Genomic DNA, 21,044 nt, shown 5'->3' with positions numbered 1-21,044 from the left:
TAAACATTTAGTTGCTGCTGGAGATAATTTGTATTCTCTTGATTTATGTAATGAGTGAGCTTTAATTACTGATAAAAATATTTCAAATGAATTATGACACAAAAGAGTGGGCCATTTAAGTGAAGGAGGAATGACCAGATTAAAAGATATGGTCGAAGGTTTTACATTTAACGGAAAATTGTTAAATTGTGTATCATGCATTAAAGGCAAAATGCATAGACAACCATTTCCCAAGGGAAAAGCTAAGCGTGCAAAAGAGTTATTAGGCATAGTACACAGTGACCTGTGTGGGCCTATGAATGTTACATCAATTGGTGGTTCTCGCTACTTTATTAGTTTTATTGATGATTTGTCGCGAATGACTTTTGTTTACTTTTTTGAAAAATAAATCTGAAGTTTTTTTAAAAATTCAAAATATTTCAAGCATTTGTTGAAAGGCAAACTGTCAAATCAATCAAAATCTTACACTCAGATAATGGTACTGAGTATGTAAACAATAAGATGGATAACTATTTAGCATCAAATGGAATTCAGCATCAAAAATCTATTCCATTTACACCAGAGCAAATGGGTGTAGCTGAACGTAGTAACAGAACTCTTGTAGAGCGAGCACGATCAATGTTGGTGGATGCTCACCTTGATCAAAATTATTGGGCTGAAGCAGTACAGACTGCAAATCACTGTAAAAATATATCTCCAACTATTGCAGTTGCAGGTATGACCCCTTATGAAAAATGGTATGGGGATAAGCCAAATTTAGAACACTTGAGAGTATTTGGATGTCGTGCATTTGCTCACGTTCCAAAATAAAAACATAAAAAGTGGGATATAAAAGCAAAGGAATTAATGCTTGTTGGGTACTGTCAGGATAGAAAAGGCTATCGATTAATAGATCCCAAAACTTATGAAATAATAAATGCACGAAATTTTGGAAAATGAAATGTATTACAAAAGACGAGTAATATGCCAAAATTCTATGATGAATCCTCATTCAGTGGGAGTGTGATTACGACATTTTCAGATACTGAGAATGCAATAGCTGATGATCAGAACAGTGAATTGGAAGGGATGGTTAATGATAATACTCAGTCTGACCATGAATTAGTTAATACTAGTATTAAATCTAATCACGATGAACATAATACTGCTCAAAATGATAGCCATGATAACAGTAGTGTAGTTGATGAGCTACCTATGTTGACTAGAAACAGAAAACTTAGATTCCCAAATAGTTATCAAAACTTTGACACACATGGAATGCCAGAAATGCCAATGCCAAATTTAGATCAAATGTGCTTTTAAAGCCTTGGCAGCAGCAACAAATGGTGTGTATTCTGAACCGAAAACCATTGATGAAGCATTAAGGGGCAATGATGCAAACCATTGGAAGGATTCTATATGCGAGACTATATTAGGCCGTATTAAAAACAAAACATGGGAAATAACAGATAACCTTATGATAAGAACATTGTAGATTGTAAATGGGTTTTCAAAATTAAATGTAATTCAGTAGGCAAGATTGAAAGATATAAAACAAGTTTAGTTGCTAAGGGCTATTCTCAGATTGAGGGAATAGATTATACTGAAACATTTGCACCAGTTGTCCGATATGTAACATTAAGAGTTTTATTAGCTTATGCAGCTATATATGATTGGGAAATTGACCAAATGGATGCTGTAATGGCTTTTGTACAGGGAACTCTAAATGAAGACATTTTAATGAAAATTCCAGACGGTTTCAGTGAATTTTACAAGCAAAACTTAAAGGGAAAGGTCCTAAAATTAAACAAAGCATTAGATGGTTTAAAGCAAAGTAGTAGACTGTGGTACCAACTGTTAGAAAAGGGTTTAATAGAAATGGGAGTGAGGCAAAGTTCTTTTGATAGTTGTGTCTATATTAAAATAAATGGAAATAAAGATCTTGTTATTGTTACTATTTATGTTGATGACTTACTCATTTTTAGTAATAACATATAATTTAAAAATTGGGTAAAACAACAACTTAATGAAAAATTTGAAATGAAAGACTTGGGACCAGCAAATTATTGCTTAGGAATCAAAATTGAACGAGATAGAACTAAAGGGTCCATTAGCCTTAGTCAAACTCGGTATGTAGAGAGTATGCTTTGCAAATATAATATGCATGAATCTCACGGTGTAAAAACACCATTAGACCAAAATCAAGGTTTATCTAAACTGCAAATACCAACTAGTGAGGAACAAAAGCTACCTGTTCCTTATCAGGCTGCCATTGGGAGTCTTCTTTATGCAGCTTAAGCAACACGGCCAGATATAACTTATGCTGTGAATTTCCTTAGCCAGTTCTCCAATAATCCGGCAAGGGTTCACTGGAATGCTGTCAAGCGTATCATGCAGTATCTTCGAGCCACTACAGATGCTACATTGTCTTTTTCAAAGGACTATAGTGCTGATGTCCTTGGTTACAGCAACTCAAACCTTGGAGGTGATGCTGGGGATCGACGATCAACCACTGGATATGTTTTCCTCATCGGAAGTGGTGCAGTGTCATGGTGTAGTAAGCGTCAACCAACCATTGCAACTAGTACAACAGAAGCCGAATATATGGCTCTTTCTGCAGCTACTAAAGAAGCCATATGGCTCAACAAAATTCTTTTAAAGAACTTGGGATTATTACTGCAAAGCCAGTATTATTATACTGTGATAACAACAGTGCTATTAATCTCAGCAAAAATAGTGTGTATCATGGTATATCAAAGCATATTGCTATACAACATCATTTTGTGCGAGAAGCTGTGAAACTTCAGCACATTGGCATACAATACAAGACTACTAATGATATGATTGCAGACTTTTTGACAAAAAAATGTAAACAGTGCAAAACATGAAATGCGTGCAAAAATGATGAGTTTAAAATGAAGACCAATGTAATTTAATGTTTTATTATATGTATGTGTGCTGATGTAATTTTTCATTGTATTTAATTAGGATGATATTTAAACCTAAAGTGGGAGTGTAAAAAAGATTAGCTTTAAATATGTTCTTGGCCCATAGATGGCACCACTGTTTTTATATTCTATAACTGTACACTCTAATAAAACTTCACTTGTGTTCCAAACTCCCAACAGGTATGTTGTGCATTATTTATTCTCATGCATGCAAGTAACCACTCTCTGCTATATTGAGTTTCTAATAATAACAGAGGAGAGCAAATTTTTAAAAATATGCCAAAAATAACCCACACATAACAATTCTCCAATTTTAGACAAAAGGCTTGTTGAAATGTCATCATTTCATTTTTTCCCCAACTTACAATTGTTTTTACACACAAATCAAGATATTTTTTGTCTTGCATTTGTGATAACTGCAATAATGTTCCTGCAGGAACATGTTATTTTTCCTCAAAATCTAGAACAATTGCTCTGAATCTGTTCTTAAAACAATCCGCTTGAAAAAATTTAGGAGTATGTTTACTGATAGATATTGAAGATAATTAATTAACTAAATGTAAAGTACAGTAAAATGCCGACTATCCATCATTCAATTTAGCAGAATATTTTCAAATTTAACTTTTTTCGTGTCAAATTAAATAAATAAGAGATTTGTAACTGTGTTATAAAGCCTGAATGGAACTATGATTCAACTCAAATAAAAGTTGTTATCATACAGTATGATTTAGCGAGAATAATGGATAAGCATGACATAATACTGTGACTTTATGTAAACACATTATTGACATATTAATAAATAAATATAAGGGAGTAGGATGGACGTGATATTTGACATTATTGATTAAACTGATTCATTTAATTACAAATCTCCTTGGTAAATTTAGGTAAGCAGCAAGAACTCCCAAAATTGACACCATTCTTAAGAAGCGAGTAGGAAAAGGAGCTATTATTGATCGAGCAACGTGATGGAGAAGTATATATTTGATGATATCAAGGTTGTTAGAATTAACAACTTTTTCAGAAGATTTAGATAACCCTAATGTTTCACTTACAGAAAGACTGTGGAATAATCCTGCAGAATTGGAAACTCTTCTTCCAACACTGTATATAGCTACAAAAAAGCTACAATGTGAAGAATTAACAAGAGGCAATATTAAAAGATGTAGATAACCCTAATGTTTCACTAACAGAAAGACTGTGGAATAATCCTGCAGAATTGGAAACTCTTCTTCCAACACTATATATAGCCACAAAAGAGCTACAATGTGAGAATTAACAGAAGACAATATTAGAAGATGTAGATAACCCTAATGTTTCACTAAAACAAAGATTGTGGAATGATCTTGCAGAATTGGAAACTATTCTTTCTACAGCATATATAGCCATAAAAAAGCTACAATCTGAAGAACTAACTGGAGGGGAGAAAGGAAGAATGTGCTGTTTGTTCTTTGTGAAATGGAGGATTTATTGCAGAAGGAATCACTTCTTCAATGAAGAAAAGAAAAACTAGTTTGCTAGACAATACAATCTTGCTACATGTAGATCCAAAGCGCTGAATTTTGTTGAATGACGAACAAATTAAAAAAAGCAAAGATAGCTATCTATGAACTTTCATTATAAATGAATTTATTCTCAGAACAACTGGAGTATTCAAATCAGGACAGTTAAACTGCAGACATTGCAACTGAATCTCTATCATCTTCTTCCACTGATGAATTAAGATTTTAAGAAATACTTGGATAATATTGAAAAGGCTAAGGCAAAGCGAATGAAAATAAATAACCAAGAGTCTTTAGATATAAAAATGAAAAAATATAAACAAGATTTACACACGGCCTCTGAAGAAATAGAGAAATATGATTGCTCTTGCAAGACACCTCTTTTAGAACTTATAAAAATGTATCCTGAAAAGTTAAAGGAAGTAGTTGTAAGGGTAACTACTTCTTCTTCCTACTCAAGTCAGTGTGGAAATACTTTTCTCAGTTCTGAAGTTTATCAAATCGGATCTATGGTCCTCTAACAAAGAAGATTTTGCCAAATTTTTACTGTTTCTTAAAAATTACTAATAGGAGTTTTTCCATTTTATAATAAATGCTAATTAATTTAAAAAATTTGTTATGTATCAATTTTTTCTGTAGCATCTATTATTTCTTTTATATTAAAAAAAAATAAGCTGTAACCCATGTTTATATGTTTACATATATATGAGGGAGTCTTTAAAATTCCAGGAGTCTGAGTCAGTCATTTTCTCTACCGATTCCACAGCCCTGATACGAGGGTATCATAACATAACTATTTTGGTGACATACTGCTTTGCCTAATATTTTTTGTGACTTTTTGGTGGGGTGCAGATAATAAAGTACCGATTTTTTTAAATAAAAACTTATACATTGATAAATCAAATTATACAGCTCATACATTTTATAAATTTTGTTAGTTAAATATAAAAAGTTAATACCTTGAATTAGTTGCACATGATCACCCATATCAAATGAGATAGTTTCTCCGGGATTCACATGCAAATGCACAATATACTGGGAGTTCCTATTGTAATTCATTGAATTTGTACTACTATCTCGATGTATTTGAGGACATGGGATTGTAGTTTGAGATGAAAATATTTGATTAGAAGTTACTGCAGCTTGGTTACTATTTACTTTTGACGAACTTGGCTGAAAGCTCCTTACATTTCCACCATATGCTCTAAAAGTATTATTATATTGGCAGCATTCCAACCAAATCTGGCTGTCACTAGTAACTGTCCAATCAGGATTTAATGGCAAAGAACTATCCAGAGCAGTAAATTTAGACTCACTATGCAGTTGTTTAACACCATTCAACTGCTTATCTTCACTAGTGCTAAATGTGGAACCTTTAGATCTTGAACTGGAACTCTCAGCATGAGATTTATTGGAACTAGAAGAAACTGCTTCATCAGTCACATCACTTTCACATGATTTTTTAACATCATTTATATCAACTTTTCTTGAATCTTGTTTTTCATTTTCAACTTTTCCACAAGCTCTGCCTGCTATAGTATGCTTCAGGGTTTCCAGAGGAACAGATATGTTAGCAGAGTTTGCCATTACTGAAACAAAAATGTGAAAAAAATATATATCCACTTAGAATTGACCTGAAAATAAAAAATAAAAATTAATATATTAATAAAAGTTAGGTAAAATAAAAAAAGGTTTACTAACATATTTTAGATTTATTACATACTTTATTTATTATGATGCTTAAGAGAATTATCTGTCTATCTCAATTATTATTAATTATTATGTATTATTATCATATTACTTGTAAGAATTTTAAGATATTTGGGCAGATAAAAGGAAAGTACCACTGGTTCTTTCTTGGCCATAATTATCCCTATAAGCATCATTCACATGACCAAGTTTTCTATCTAATCCTCACTTCCTTTTTTTCCCCTGCAACTGATATCACAATGTGAAATTTCTTCAAAAGAGGCAGCTAGACTGTTTCAGGAGAAAGATGTTCTTTGCGAAAGGTAATTGCATTTGAATAACCACTGCATGAAATTCAAATGTCATTTAAAGACAAAATGCCCATGCTGGGAAGAAAAAGATTTCCGAACACAAACATGGTTGTTTGGGTCACGCATTCCTTTCTTTACTTCAAATGAATCACAACACAACAGTTGACTGGAATAACTAAATAAATGAGATATGTGCTAATTCCTTGTCATCTCATTATAAAATCCAAAATTGATAGACACAATAAAACTGTGGAAATAAATGAAAATTTATTCACAAAAAGAAAAATATAATATAAGCCATGTTCTCCCTCCATAATGAGTATTTGAAAGATTTTTCCATAAAATTTAAGAATGTTCCTTGTTGTTATTCAAAGTGACTCCTTTTTATCTAGTGCCAAGAAAAAGATAGAAAGAAAGAAGACAAAATGCACCAATAATGCAAGATATGGCTTTACCCTTTGAAGGGCACTGGTATATATTATATACCGATGCCCTTCAAAGCACATATAATATATACCGGTTGTTTGTCAATTTTTTAACCTCCGAAAAAATGTTAATTTCTCTACACCAAAGCTATAATCGTAAGTTTCTAGTGTTTCCTTTTGATTCTAAATGGCAGCACCACCCAATGAATGCTCAATATTTTGTAATTATGAAATTAATATACAGTGTCTCACAAAAGTGATGGGACACTTGTGCTTTACAAAAGGAAATTGTAGTAAAATAAATTAAGAAAACATGTAAAATTTTTTGTGGGTGTGTTTCATACTTAAATTTAGTAACAATTATTACATAACATACATTTTCTCAAAATATTAAAATATTAATTTAATAAAAATATAATTGTTTAGAACGGAGCAAAAAATGGCTCACATATGTGATGGAACACTTACTTTTCCATCAAATATTTATCCAAAAATTTTACTTTTTAAAAGTTTTAATATTTTGTTGGATTTCCTTTTACTTTTAAAAGGTGATTTAATCTTCTTGGAATCGTTTCAACTAATTTTTTTGTGATTTCTGGAGTGATTTTACCCCATTCTTCTTCAAGCACCGATTTTAATTGCTGTTTTGAAGAAATGGTGTGTTTGCGAATTCTTGATTCCAATTCTTGCCAAATATTCCCTATGGGATTTAAGTCTGGAGATTGTTGTGGTGTTTTTATTATTTCAGGATAGTTATACAGCAGCCAGAGTCTAAAGTTCAAAGCAATGTACTTGAGGTCATTGTCCTGGTAGAATTTAAAATCACTATGAAGGTTCAACTTTCGTGCTGAAGATTTCAAATTTTGATTTAAAATGTCAATATACTTGTACCGATCCATTATACTGTCAATAAAAACAAGATTACCAACTCCAGCGGACGAGATACACCCCCATACCATAACTCCTCCTCCACCACGTTTTACTGTTGGCACCAAGTTCTGTTTACGAAATTCTTCCCTGGGTTTTCTCCACACCAAGATTCTACCGTCAGAACCAAATACAGTCAAAAGTCGTTAATTCGGACACCCATAATTCGGAATGATCTATAATCCGGACATCAAAACTAAAAACTTTCTGCGCATGCGCCGCGTTGACACATGCGCAGAGGCGTTCACGCGTGCGCGTAAGACCTTTTACGACTGCGCATATGAGTGTGCGCAAGTGCAGAATACATATTCGCGTGCACATTTTATGTATAATGGACGTATAAGCTAAATAATTATCTATTTCAGTTAATGTTGATGATTGCGTTGTTCCTTAATTTTCGAATTGCATCCGGCTTATTATTTTTTGCAGACTGTAAGAGCAATTTTATAAAAGTAAGCTTAAACTTTCGATTATATCAAATAGAATTTCCGATATATATTTGTTAATATGTAAAGGATCTAAAGCGAAAGTATGTTTTGAAATCCGAAATCTGTTTATCAATTTCACGCTGCTCGGCGGCGGGCGCGTAATGAATTGGAAGTTGATTTGTCAGCACTATCCTTATCTTCAGCGCAGATGTTTTTATCTTATTTGGCTTATAATTCCTTACCAAATGTAGTATTTCATCTCGATATGCTTCGTCTTTGATATGATTTAAAACAAGTTCCTCGTCATTATAATTCGCTTCCCATAGCGAAGAAAAGTGACAGAGGTTATTGAAAACAAAAAAATTTCGATTGACAAATTAGTCGGTGTTATTGACACAGCAATTATAGGACTTGAACGGCGGAACTTTGTAACTGAACAAGAAATTATGTCTGTTTAATAGAATTAAAGAGAAAGTATTATCACATGAAACGAAGCAAAACTTAAACAACTTACATTGAAAGAAATGTTTAATAAAGTAAACAAATAAATATTAAGCTTTTTCTTTTTGCAAATTTTGATACCCTTTAGATCATAATTGTTCTTTATTTCATAAATTACGGTTTCATATTTTTAATTTTAGAATTTCTGCATGCCATCTTACGAGATTTAAACTGATGATCTATAATCCGGAAAAATCGATAATCCGGAATCGCCGAAGTCCCGACGAGTCCGGATTAACGACTTTTGACTGTATATTAAATTTACTCTCATCAGCAAATATAACTTCATTCCAGTAATCAGAATTCTTATTTATGTTGGATTTTGCGAAAGCCAGTCTGAGTTTTCTATTCTTTTCACTTACGAAGAATTTTTTCCCGGCTGCTCTACTGTGATATCAGCAGATCGAATTACTTTTCTAATAGTCTCAGGATTAACAATTACTCCATATAATGCTTCTAAATCAGCAGCAACTTTAGGAGCACTCATTCTTGGATTTTTTTTTTAATATTTCGAACGATAATTTCGACAATATTTTCCATTGGATAGCTTTGATGGTTGGCCAGGTCTTCTTTTATCCTGAATCATATGAGTCTTTTTATATCGTTTAATGATCTTGAAAACTGTTGAATGACTCAAGTTAACTGTTTCAGCAGTTTTCCTTATAGATTTTCCATGTTTAATATGCAAATTAATAACTAATTTTTGAACTTCAGGCAAAGTTTCTTTTCGTTTAGCATTCATGGCTGCACAGAGCTAAAAAACACAAAAATTCCAAAACAAACTGGAGAGAAATACTGCAGACGATTTTATAAATTATTGCCAATTGCTTTTGAGTAAAAATAAAAACCAAAAAAAATATTTTTATTGTAGTACCTAGTAGTATCTAATGGTGTCCCATCACTTATGTGAGCCATTTTTTGCTCCGTTCTAAACAATTGTATTTTTATTAAATTAATATTTTAATATTTTGAGAAAATGTATGTTATGTAATAATTGTTACTAAATTTAAGTACGAAACACACCCACAAAAAATGTTTACATGTTTTTTTAATTTATTTTATTACAGTTTCCTTTTGTAAAGCACAAGTGTCCCATCACTTTTGTGAGACACTGTACATTGTTCCAAGGTATCATGTTTGAAAATTGATAAATTCTATTGAAGGGAAAGAAAAAAATTTAAATCTGTAAATGTATGATGTACACATGCTGAACCTTTTAAATTTACTGCATTTCAATCAAAACTAATAATTAAAAGAAGATCATGTTTACGTTTTTAATACCAGTTACCGGCTTCCCTACTGAGGGTACCTCGCCAATAGATGGCAGCACCAGGCTTCTCCTTCTCTACTCTGTGAAATGACAACATTTCTTTACATTATAATAGCTTATGATGTAATATTTTTTTTATGATTAACTTACAAGTTATTTAAGATTCAGTGAATGGGGAGTTCATTGATCCTGCACTAGGACTGAATACAAGTATATTTGTTTCTTTTTATTCTATTTTTACTTCGCTCGAGTTTCATTTGTCTCTATTTAATTACAATTTTAACTTCAGGACTTCATCCTTTCCCAAGAGAAAGACTCATCAATTTCAAAATTGCCGTCTGGGGTCAAAATTTTACACACTTGTTGTGGTTAAATGTGGCATGCTAGCCCTCAAAAGAGACCCGTTGCTTCGTATTTTCCAAAAATTCCAAATCCAAATCAAAGGAGGTGATTGGCAACTGATTTGTCATTTCGGAGTGACACCTTCTTCTCTTTGTGTGATGTGATAAGATCACACAAAGAGAAAAAAGCTCACTTAAAAATACGGGAAATGGAAGTGCACTTAAGGACCATCTCTTAGTGTAATCACAAAAATTGCTGATTTGAAAGCATGCTTTTATTCTTATTGTCTTTGTAAATTTCAGATGAAAGACTAGGGAATGCAAGAGAAGTTTAGGTTTAGGCTACAAATAGGTTGTTTTTTAAATAAATTTCACAGTTGATGAAATAAGGGAAAATATTTCTAAGGACCGTTTGAGATGCAAACTAGAATTTATCCAAAAGTTGAAAAGGAGCCTCTACGAAGCCAAAGGAGTTGAAAATCGAAATAAGAGCTTTGAGGTGTATATAATAATAAAGTTGTTTAACGGCGTTTCTTCCTGAACAAAAAGATATATTACAACTTATATTTACAAAAGATAAAAAAGGGGCCCTTATGGTCCTCGATAATCTAAAGTGTGTGTGCGTGGGGGGCGATTCTTCGTATCATAGCATGAACAATAGTTTTTTTTACATATTACCTAAAGCATAAAATATGACTTCAAAAATGGAACATACTTTCTCATCTGAATTGTACTGTTTCATTTTTCAATTTTTTTATGTTATATCTCCTTGCAATCTTACACTAGTTTGATACGATTACATGATACGATTTACGCATGCAGTGTTATATTTGCTACTTTTTTTATAAAATAATAATATTGAATTTAAATCAAGTTCAAAAGCTTTTTACCCATATTTTACATAAGTATGTTCAGCTGGGTTGCATCATCACAGTTCATAAAAACATAAATTTTATTTTTAAAATAAATTTAAATTTCTACCGAAATTTTAAAAGTTTTTGTCTTCAGACTTACATAACCGTATTCAAACACCCATCTCTACAGGTGCACATCAAAAGTACACAAAATTAATTTTAAAAACAAAAATTAACAATTGGCAGCTACCTGGAAAAAATGTTTTAGAGATGCGCCGGTATAAAATATATACCAGCTCTGAAAATTTAGGATTTCACTCTAGATTTTTTTTTTAATCTCAATTTTGTGTCCTTAGGGGTCCATAAGTTATAGTTCATGCAAAATTTTACCACAATTTAAATTATTTTATATACCACCCCTCAAAGCGCTAACAGAAAAATCACCAGCAAAGTAATTTACTTTTGGTTAATTCTATTTCATCAGTGCATGCTAAATGGTCACAGTATGATAGTCGATGTTAGAGGGAAGTGAAAATCCAATTCTTGTGGTTTTTATAGGTAAAAAAGTACATGTTTTAAATACTCCAAAAATATTACTCTACTCCTTTTAAAAAATAAAACTAGAAGGGTACAACTATTTTCAGGATCTGTAAACTAAGCAATACAGGACAAATGATCAGTATTTCAGCTTCATTCATTTGTAAAATCCCAAAGTATGCAAATTTGAGTTCAAAACATATCCATAACATATTAAGCCTTGATTTTTCATGTTGTGGTTGGACAGGAATGTTTTTCCTCTATCAGCAGCAAATAAGAATGCCTCTCCGTTGTATAATCCTATAATAACAATGATATTGACAACGATCGCATCATTGTAGTAAAACTCAATGATTCTTTTCATGATTTTGTCAGGCAAGTGGGCAATGATTTTGTGTTTGAAGAAAAGTATCAGATGCACAGAGAAGGTTCTAGATATTATATGCAAAATAAAAATCATTATATTATTCATGTGACTACTCAGTATCAACAGTATTGATGCTGCAATACTGTATTACCAATCAGAATGCCATCTGCATCCTCACACCATCACCAATGCCATCTGCCACAGTACACTCGGAATAAGGCACGTCAGGTACTTCTCAGGTTCTCTTTAATTCCTCAGCAACATAAAGCCAAACTATAATAATATGCAGATGTTGATCATCAAGCATACAGATCAAGTGACATAACAACAAAAATCAGCGTTATATTTACAAATTTTCACAGGACTAGTTTCGATGGTTTTTGCCAAACCATTGCAAATGGTCTGTCATCCTGGTCCTTGTTGGTCCATCATATAATGCTGATTTTTTTTGTTGGACTTCTAAATTAATAATGATATTGCTTCCTTTAAAGAAGCGCAGTTTTGTTTAGGTGAAAAGATGATTGTATACGTGTCCACTGACAACAGGTTGATAGACACTAAGAATATTGTAAGATTTCAGGCCAACATTCCACATCAAGAAGTATTCTTACATATAAGGGTAGATCCAAAACAAACACACAAACAAAAAGAAGGTTACAAGTATAATAGAATTATATATCGATAATAGACAGATTATAAGGGAATTAAGAAGCATATTTGGCTAGAATTTTTCCACATAATCACCAAATCTATTTAGGCATTTATCTGAAGGTAGGACCAACTTGCTTAACCTGCCTTTGTAGAAATCATGTCCCTGCTTACCAAGCCTCTACGTAGCTGTTTCAGAGCATCTCGGTGTCTGAAGAGTTCATTCCAGATAATGTTCCTTCAGTTTTTGAAAAAAGGAAATAGTCACTGGGTGCTGAATCTGGGCTATAATACTGGGAGTAACTCCAGATTTCACACTTAAAATTTGGCAGCATTTCTTGAGTTTGGCGAGTCGTATGGGGCCAAGGATAGTCATACAGGAAGATGACAGAATCACTCAACATGCTAGCGCACTTATGGCTTCACAAAACCTTGTCAAAGAGGCACAATAACAATATGGCCACGCTCCAGATACTCAATCAGGGTAACAAATCACAGCTTGCATTTCCAAGCAAGACCACTTTTCTAAACGTCTTGTCATTTTCAATCACTCTGATGCATCTGCAAATTTACCTTTCCACAAAACCCCTACTAGAAAACAAGTGCCATTTGTCTACACTCTTGGGGAAAAGTATTCCCTCCATAATAATTACTCTTCAAATGTTAATGCTTGTAACCTGTTTTTTGGATCCACCACCAGTATACTATTAGTGAAAACTTGCCCTAGAGTTCCCAGTAAAATAATGCCACTAGTGATATAAATTTACGCCTCCCACCATACTGCAAAAACACTACATACAGGTATCTCACAAATTCTGCAAGTTTTAAAAATGTAATAAATTGATCACAGTGACACAAAATAATCCAAATTTTTGATTTATTTCCTATAGGATACACTCCAATTTAATACTGAAAAATAGTATCTCACAAACAACCATCTCCACTTTTTTGCAGTTAGTACATAAGAAAAGTTTATGATTACCCTTTCACAACCTCTTTGTGATGATCCATTGAGTTTTTCCTCTTTAGCTTGGGAATAGTTTGTGGTTTGCTTATGTAAACATTAAATTTGATACAACCACATAAAACGAAGGCCCAGAAAACTTTCATAAAACAATGCTTTCTTGACTTGCGAGATGTGTGGAAAATAAGTCCTTCTGACACCACTATTTGCAGTATTCATTTCATCAAATGCAGGCACAAAATTTGCATGAAATTTATGAACTGTACATCGTATTTTTTTAATGAATTTTCATGGCTACAATGCACTGCTCCTTAATGAACTGCTCCATGACAACTAAAGCAACAGATGCTCAGTTAATTTTTTTGGTTTATTTGATTATGGCAAAGCATGCGATGGTTATCTGCCTAATGGAGGAAATGCCTTTGTGGTGGACGTTTTAAGGGAAATTGGCTTGCATGCACATTATATGTGAGGAAAACTTTGAAAAATGGCCATACATTCTGCCCATTCACCAGGATTCGCACCCAGGATGAGTTCCCAGTGTTCAGCAATTTTACTGTTTGGCCACTAGTCACCCACATTTAATTAATCAGAGTAACAAAATTGGTTAGCCTATATTTTAAGGTGGCCCTTGGATTATCGCCAAGATGTTGCTTCATTTATGGTAACCTGAATAGTTGGATGTTATGGAAACCCTATTATGATGTGATTGGTTACATTATAAGGTATTTCTCCCGCCCTCTTAGGCATGTCTTCATAGTGTAGTCGTCAGCACGCTCAATGCGTATTCAAGAGCTTTGTGGTTCAAGTCCCGGTGAGGGCATTGCTCATTTTTCATCTCTCCTACTTCAAAATAATCTAATATCTCTACAGAGTGACTGCGGTGAATTTGTCTGATTGGAAAATATTTGCAAGGGCTTCTCTCTGCATTGGATGTCAGTTAGGAAGTACGTTACGTATTGTGTGCTTTGCATCATAAAACAGCTGCTGGTAAACTGGATGTCTGGTGGTATAGAATGAGAGAGCAAAAGTACTTTTATGTGTGTGGTTCATGATAGAAAAAAAGAAACTTTGTTGGATGTAATTCAACAAATTATAAGTGTTGTGTTTGTACGAAGGAAATGCATATGATCGAACATAAAGATAATTCAGATGGCTTTGAATGGGTTTGTCACATGAAAGGTTCAAATGCTCACCAAAGCTTCCATTCAAATGCTTCCTTTAGAAAGGGAACATGGTATGAGAAAAGATTTTGGGTGCTATTAAGGAATTTTGTGTGGCACAGACTGAAGACACAGAAATTTCCAAAGAGGGTAAGTGGATATTTCCTTTGTATAGTGCATAGATGCATTTCTTTTTCTATGTTATTTCATTGTTTGATTTAAAATGCAGTTTATTCAGGTTATATATTTTTTGTTCAGCTGTAGTGTAGAATTTGGGTACTCCTTCAATTTTTAAGTGAAAATAATCCATATGTATATGAACAAAGTCAAGTCAATGCGCAATGTCAAGTTTGTGCAATTCTCTCTTGTTTTTTTTAAGTGAAAATAAATTGATGTGTACATGGAAAATATCAAGTCAGTGCGCAAATCCGAGTTTCTGCAATTTTCTGATGTTTTTTAAGTGGAAATAGATTGATGTGTACATGGACAATGAGTTTGTACAATTCTTTGACTTGTTATTTTGGGATTGTGTAGCTATGATTTTTAGTACGACTGTGCCTTCCTGGCTAGTCACCAAAAATTGGCAATTTTCACCAAGGGGCACCCTTAAATATATTTTTACCACAAAATCAATTAAAACAGTGTGAAAATCTTCAAGCTAAAAAAAAATACTGCAGAATTCAAAATGTGTTTTTTGTGGGACACCCTATATTTGCAAACATTTACACTTTCAGAACTCAAACTCAAAGCCAATGATATGGCTAATGACAAGCTCCTGACAATGAAGGCCCCACATGCATAATTTGAGTACCTGAACACCAGAAGTATCTACAAAATATATAACAATACATGCAGCTGAAGAATTATTCATACAGAAATCTGACTTAAGAGTACTAATACAGTTCCTGCTAGGCCTAAACAGACCACCATATTAACAACGTTTCTAGCCAACTATGAAGGCAGCTAATTTTCTTGTTGCCAAGTCCTACATTGTATACACATCACAAGAGATTGTAACCTTTCTTTTCTCAATGAATGCATAGACCTGAAGAAAACCTTCCAACCAAGCTTAACCATGCTTGGTTTCCATTTCCAGAGATTTGTTGATTCAAACAAAAAGACATGGATGGGAGGCTTTGCTCACTCCATTGTAGAGAAAATATATTATAGTCAAAAGTCTTTAATCCAGACTCATCGGGACTTCGGCAATTCCGGATTATAGATATCATCAATTTAAATCTGATAAGATGGCATGCAGAAATTATACAATTAAAAATATGAAACAGTAATTTATGAAATAAAGAGCAATTACAATCTAAAGGTTATCAAAATTTACAAAAAAAAAAGCTTACTATTTATTTGTTTACTTTATTAAACATTTCTTTCAACGTGTGCATGCATAAAGCATACATTACACAGAGTCGAAATTAGAAAATTGCAACCAGAAAACTATTTGATGTGTATTCGTGATATTTATAATGACGAGGAATTTGATTTTAATCATATCAAAAACGGAGTACACTGAGATGAAATAACATAAATAAATAAATAAGCCGAATAAAATAAAAACATCTGCCCTGAAGATAAGGATAGTGCTGACAGATCAACTTCCAGATCATTGCGCCGCGACGTCCCCAGCCCCCCGCAGAGCAACATGAAATCGATAAATAGATTTCGGAATGGTTACAGAAACAAAGGATTATCCATTTTTTGCAGCAATTCCACTTTTTGTTTCATGGACATTGAAACATGCTTTCGCTTTGTAGATCCTTTGGCAGCTCCAGAATCAGAAATTCTTTTTGACATAATCGAAAGTTCAAGCTTACTTTTATAAAATTGCTGTAACAGTCTGCAAAAATAATAAGCGGGATCCAATTAGAAGATTAAGGAACAACGGAATCTGCAACATTGACTGAAATAGGTAATTAGATAATTTTAGCATAGCTTATACCGTCCGTTATATATTAAACACGCATGCACAAACGTATTACGTGCATGCTTCAACACATTGTGCATTGAAGTTTTTAGCTTTGAGGTCCGGATTAAAGACTTTTGACTGTACTATATACAGTAATTACATATAAGAAATTTTAAAATATGTTGTTATAGCCATATGTAACAATATATATATTTTAAAATTTCTTAGATGTAATTACTGTACATAGTGTTACACATCATTAATTTTATTTAGCCCAGAAATGCAAATGCAGTTTTTTTTTTTTTTTTTTTTTTTTTTTTTTTTTTTTGTAAGACCCAATGATATGGCAGCCAACTCTGCTTCTGAAAATGATGTCTAGTTCAAAGTCAAATCCATATGTATGAACCAACTAACACATTTTCATGGTAGTTCTATACAACTAGGTTACAACTAGGGTTAAAATAATCTGCAAATCCATTTCATTTATTTATTTTTACTCAAATTAGAAATGCACAAGTTATGAAATTCGTGTAGTAAATGAACCATAAAATTACGAAAATACACTTCTAGCTTTCATATTTTCTAGTTAATCAACAACATCTAAGTATTAAACTTTTATTTTTTTTTTCTATAGTTAATAATTCAATAAAAAAATTTCCTTGAATCAATGACACTCTTTAAAATGTTTCTAAAAGGTAATGTAGTGAAAATCATCACTCACCTGATGTCATATCACATACCTAGTACTAAATGTCAAATTAAAATACAACCATCAAGTGGACAATTACATGCAAAATATTTTACTTCTAATAAGTCATACTTTAAAATACTTTGCAAATAAAATGATGAAACATATTTTAAAGAAAGCCTAAATATGTCACAAGCATAGCTTTTTCTACCTTCATTATATTTAAATAAATAATAAACGCAAAGTAATCTCAGAAATGGGCAAGAAAACACTTACTGTAATTAAAATGCAGATAACACATGTATGAAAAAAATTACAGAGAAAATAATTCATAAAGATATTTCATTAATTTTCCATGTCACATTATCAATCTCTATGTTTTCCATGTCACATGATCAATGTCTGCACATCAACTAATCTACACAAAAAGTTTTCGGTACTATTCGGTTTCGAGGGCCATAAAAAAATCGCCAAACTATTGTTGCTGCCAATGCTGCGAAAAAAATAATTGCGGCAACCATAATAATTGCGGCAAGAAAGGAAGTATAATAGTAAATAACTATTTATGATTGATGTTTTGATTTAGATGAAAGGTTAATTTCATATAATACATTTTTATTATTAAAATTTATATGAAAAAGGCTAAACATGACTGAATGGAAGCATAAGAGTAAATAACTATTTTAGATCATTATTATAATTTATATAAAAATTGCTAAACATAACTGAATGGATGCCTGCATCGCTATTTCGCTACCGACTTATCACTAAAGCATAATTTCATCTTGTTGGTTGTTCAAATGTAATTTTCTATATTGAATGATGCCTTTTCTTTGAAAATATTCTCGGTAAAGTGTGGAATGGCTCACTTATTTGTTTGCCGCTTTTCACAAGGGTAAAAACAATTGGATTTTGTCAATTTTCTTTTACTTTTTAAGTGAAAATAGGTCGATGTGTACATAGATAAAGTTAAGGGTATGTGCAGTGCCATTTTTGTGCAATTCTAGGATTTTTTTTTTTTTAAGTGAAAATAGGTCGATAATTGTTAAATGGGCGCGTTTGCTAGATTTGGCGCTTTTGCGTGTACATTTTCGCTGCAATTTTTTTACAGCCCTCGAAACCGAATAGTACTAAGTTTTCTTATACATTTTCTTTATAATAACTTTACTTGCTTCTGTTCTAAATATTAAATGTAGATGTTTTATTACTTAAGTAGCCTCTAGCTTTCCACTTAGAATGAATCATAGAAGTTAATAAAGAATGACTCATAGAAGTTAATAAATTAAGAATATTTTTAATATAAAAAATCAATAAATCTAACAAACTCGTAAAAATAATGATCAGTTTAATAAATAAATTATTAATCTTCTTAATTTAACTACCCCTGTAATAATATACAATTCATTTTTAAATACATCTCTCAAAGTAAAAAAAAACATTTTTAATTTAAATAACTAAATTTATATTCATTGTCGAAATTTATTTTAAAGAAATTTTCAACAAAAAGTGAAAGTATTCTGCAGATGTCTAACAAATTTAAGGAGTAGCCAAACTTCATATCAGTAAGAGCTGCATGTTAAAATTCAGGTAAATTCAAGAGCCGCAATAAGATTTCCAAAAAACTACAGGTCCATATTTATATCATTTTAAAAGTAGTGAAATAGATTTCAAAACAGAAAGAAACATCTAATAACTTCGTAAAAAGAAATTAAATAAATTAATTACTTTCTTTTGGATATTGTGCAGTTTTAGTTTACCATGTTTCATATAGATATTTTATTTGCATAAGAGCCACACCACTCACCTACGACAGCCATATAACGGCTCTCGAACCACATCATAGCCACCTCGATATATGCCACAGATATTAAATAACAAAAAGCAACAATTATAATTTTTTTTGAAAATTACATTTAACGAACTGATATTAGGAATTCAGAGTAATTAAAAAATTTAACATTCCTAATACAGGTTAAAAGTTTTACAGGAAACATATCTTTCAATTAATTAATATCTTAAAATAAATATTATATACTATGAACAAATGAATATTACGAAAATTCTAAAATAGTCTAATGCTCAGCTCATTTTTTAAGAAAACAAAAATTTTAAATACCTGTGTGAAATACCTAATACCAGAATATAAAGAGCAAAATTATACTTTTCCTTTAAGAATTAATGTAAGACTGTTTATTTATTATTTAGATAAATCGCATTACAATATGTTGAAATGTTAACAACGGAAGAACTATTTTTATTCTACCTTCAAAAAGCAGTATGATTAAAAACTATAAATTCAGTTACATAACACTTTGTACGAGCACAGAAAAAAAAAACTATCAGTAGCATATTATCTCCATATTATTTTAGCATATATTTTCAGAAAACCCTCACACATAACTCTTATTTATTATGGCACATTTAAATTTTAAAGTATACGATAACTGCGCGTTAATAAACGTCTGATAAATACTAACAAAATATTACTTAATTTTACCAGTAAATTAATTAAAGAATAAGGAACACCGAAACTACTAGTAAAAATTCAATTAAAATTCCCTTAATGTAACTTTTGATATGCTTCACGAAAATTGTCATTAATGAAAAAAATACTTATGTCAGTTGACACTCTTATACTTAACTATATCAGTATTAAATTTTATACAATTAAGAGCGATAAAAGTATTCAGAAACTGAATTAATTCAATAACCTGCAAATTCATTCAGATACGTTAATCACCTTGTCTTATACAAAAGCTGTTTGACATAACATTCAACATCTGGACATCGCACAACACTTTTAGCCGTAGATTTTTATATACTTGACGAGCAGCAAGAATAAAAAATTAAATTACCTTTTACAGACAGTACTCATGTTCGAAACCAATAAAATAAAAATTTGGAAAAAAGCATAACAGACAGATGTTAAGAAATTCTAGTACGTGTCACTTTGTTAAACAGACCTGTTTGATCACTTACCTGAATATAAATATTCACTTTCATTTTCATGTAACACAGATCACACATTACAAAACACGAAATTCATTGCACTATAGTTATTACACATTCTTTTTTTTTTTTTTTTTTTTTTTTTTTTTCTTTAGAAATTTTCCAACTTTTTGCTCACGTTGACGTCGTTCCCTTCGAAACCGAAAGTACCATCCCACACGAACTGTCAACTTTAGCTATGTTGACGTACTAAGAAGAGGCAATCACATTTCCTCTGGTCACAGACGAAATTGTACCCTGAAACTTATCATCGATTAAAATTTTATAACTGTTTCTTTTCACCAATATGACAATCAGATGGAAGAAACTATGTATGATAATATTGTCGAAAATTAATAACATTCCACAATTTTAGTAAGTATTTGTACTTCCAAGTTAATGTTTCTGTTTTTTAGACTAACAAAGAAATTATTTCATAAATATAATTATTTTTATCGTAAGTTACATATTCTGAAAATTAAGTATAAATTCATGTTCCAGAATATCAGAATACAGAATATAAAATGAATAGTCCTGATAATATTGGTTAAATATTTCTTTATCACTGTAACTGTATAGACTGCTTAGAGTCCTGT

General features: G+C 31.8%; 1 protein-coding gene across 2 annotated transcripts in view; it reads right to left on the bottom strand.

The window, feature by feature from the left end:
- Positions 1 to 20,664, bottom strand: part of LOC118191280 (fibronectin type-III domain-containing protein 3A-like) — a 223,982-nt gene extending 203,318 nt beyond the window's left edge. The window contains exons 1-2 of one of the 2 annotated variants that reach the window (XM_085825345.1): positions 20,440 to 20,664; positions 5,389 to 6,063 (exon numbers count right to left, since the gene is read on the bottom strand). In XM_085825345.1, the coding sequence (XP_085681471.1) occupies positions 5,389 to 6,016 (628 nt within the window). In that variant the 5' untranslated portion in view covers positions 6,017 to 6,063; positions 20,440 to 20,664. The remainder of the gene's footprint in view (positions 1 to 5,388; positions 6,064 to 20,439) is intronic. The other variant, XM_085825346.1, reaches the window with a different exon arrangement.
- Between the last annotated feature and the right edge of the window lie 380 nt (positions 20,665 to 21,044).

Source organism: Stegodyphus dumicola, chromosome 10 (assembly GCF_044657685.1).
Source record: "Stegodyphus dumicola isolate Sdum_Otavi_A_Nest chromosome 10, ASM4465768v1".
In the NCBI taxonomy this organism is placed as follows: Eukaryota; Metazoa; Arthropoda; class Arachnida; order Araneae; family Eresidae; genus Stegodyphus; species Stegodyphus dumicola.
Note: the sequence above shows the minus strand (reverse complement) of the source record. Positions and strands in the feature narration are given on the sequence as shown.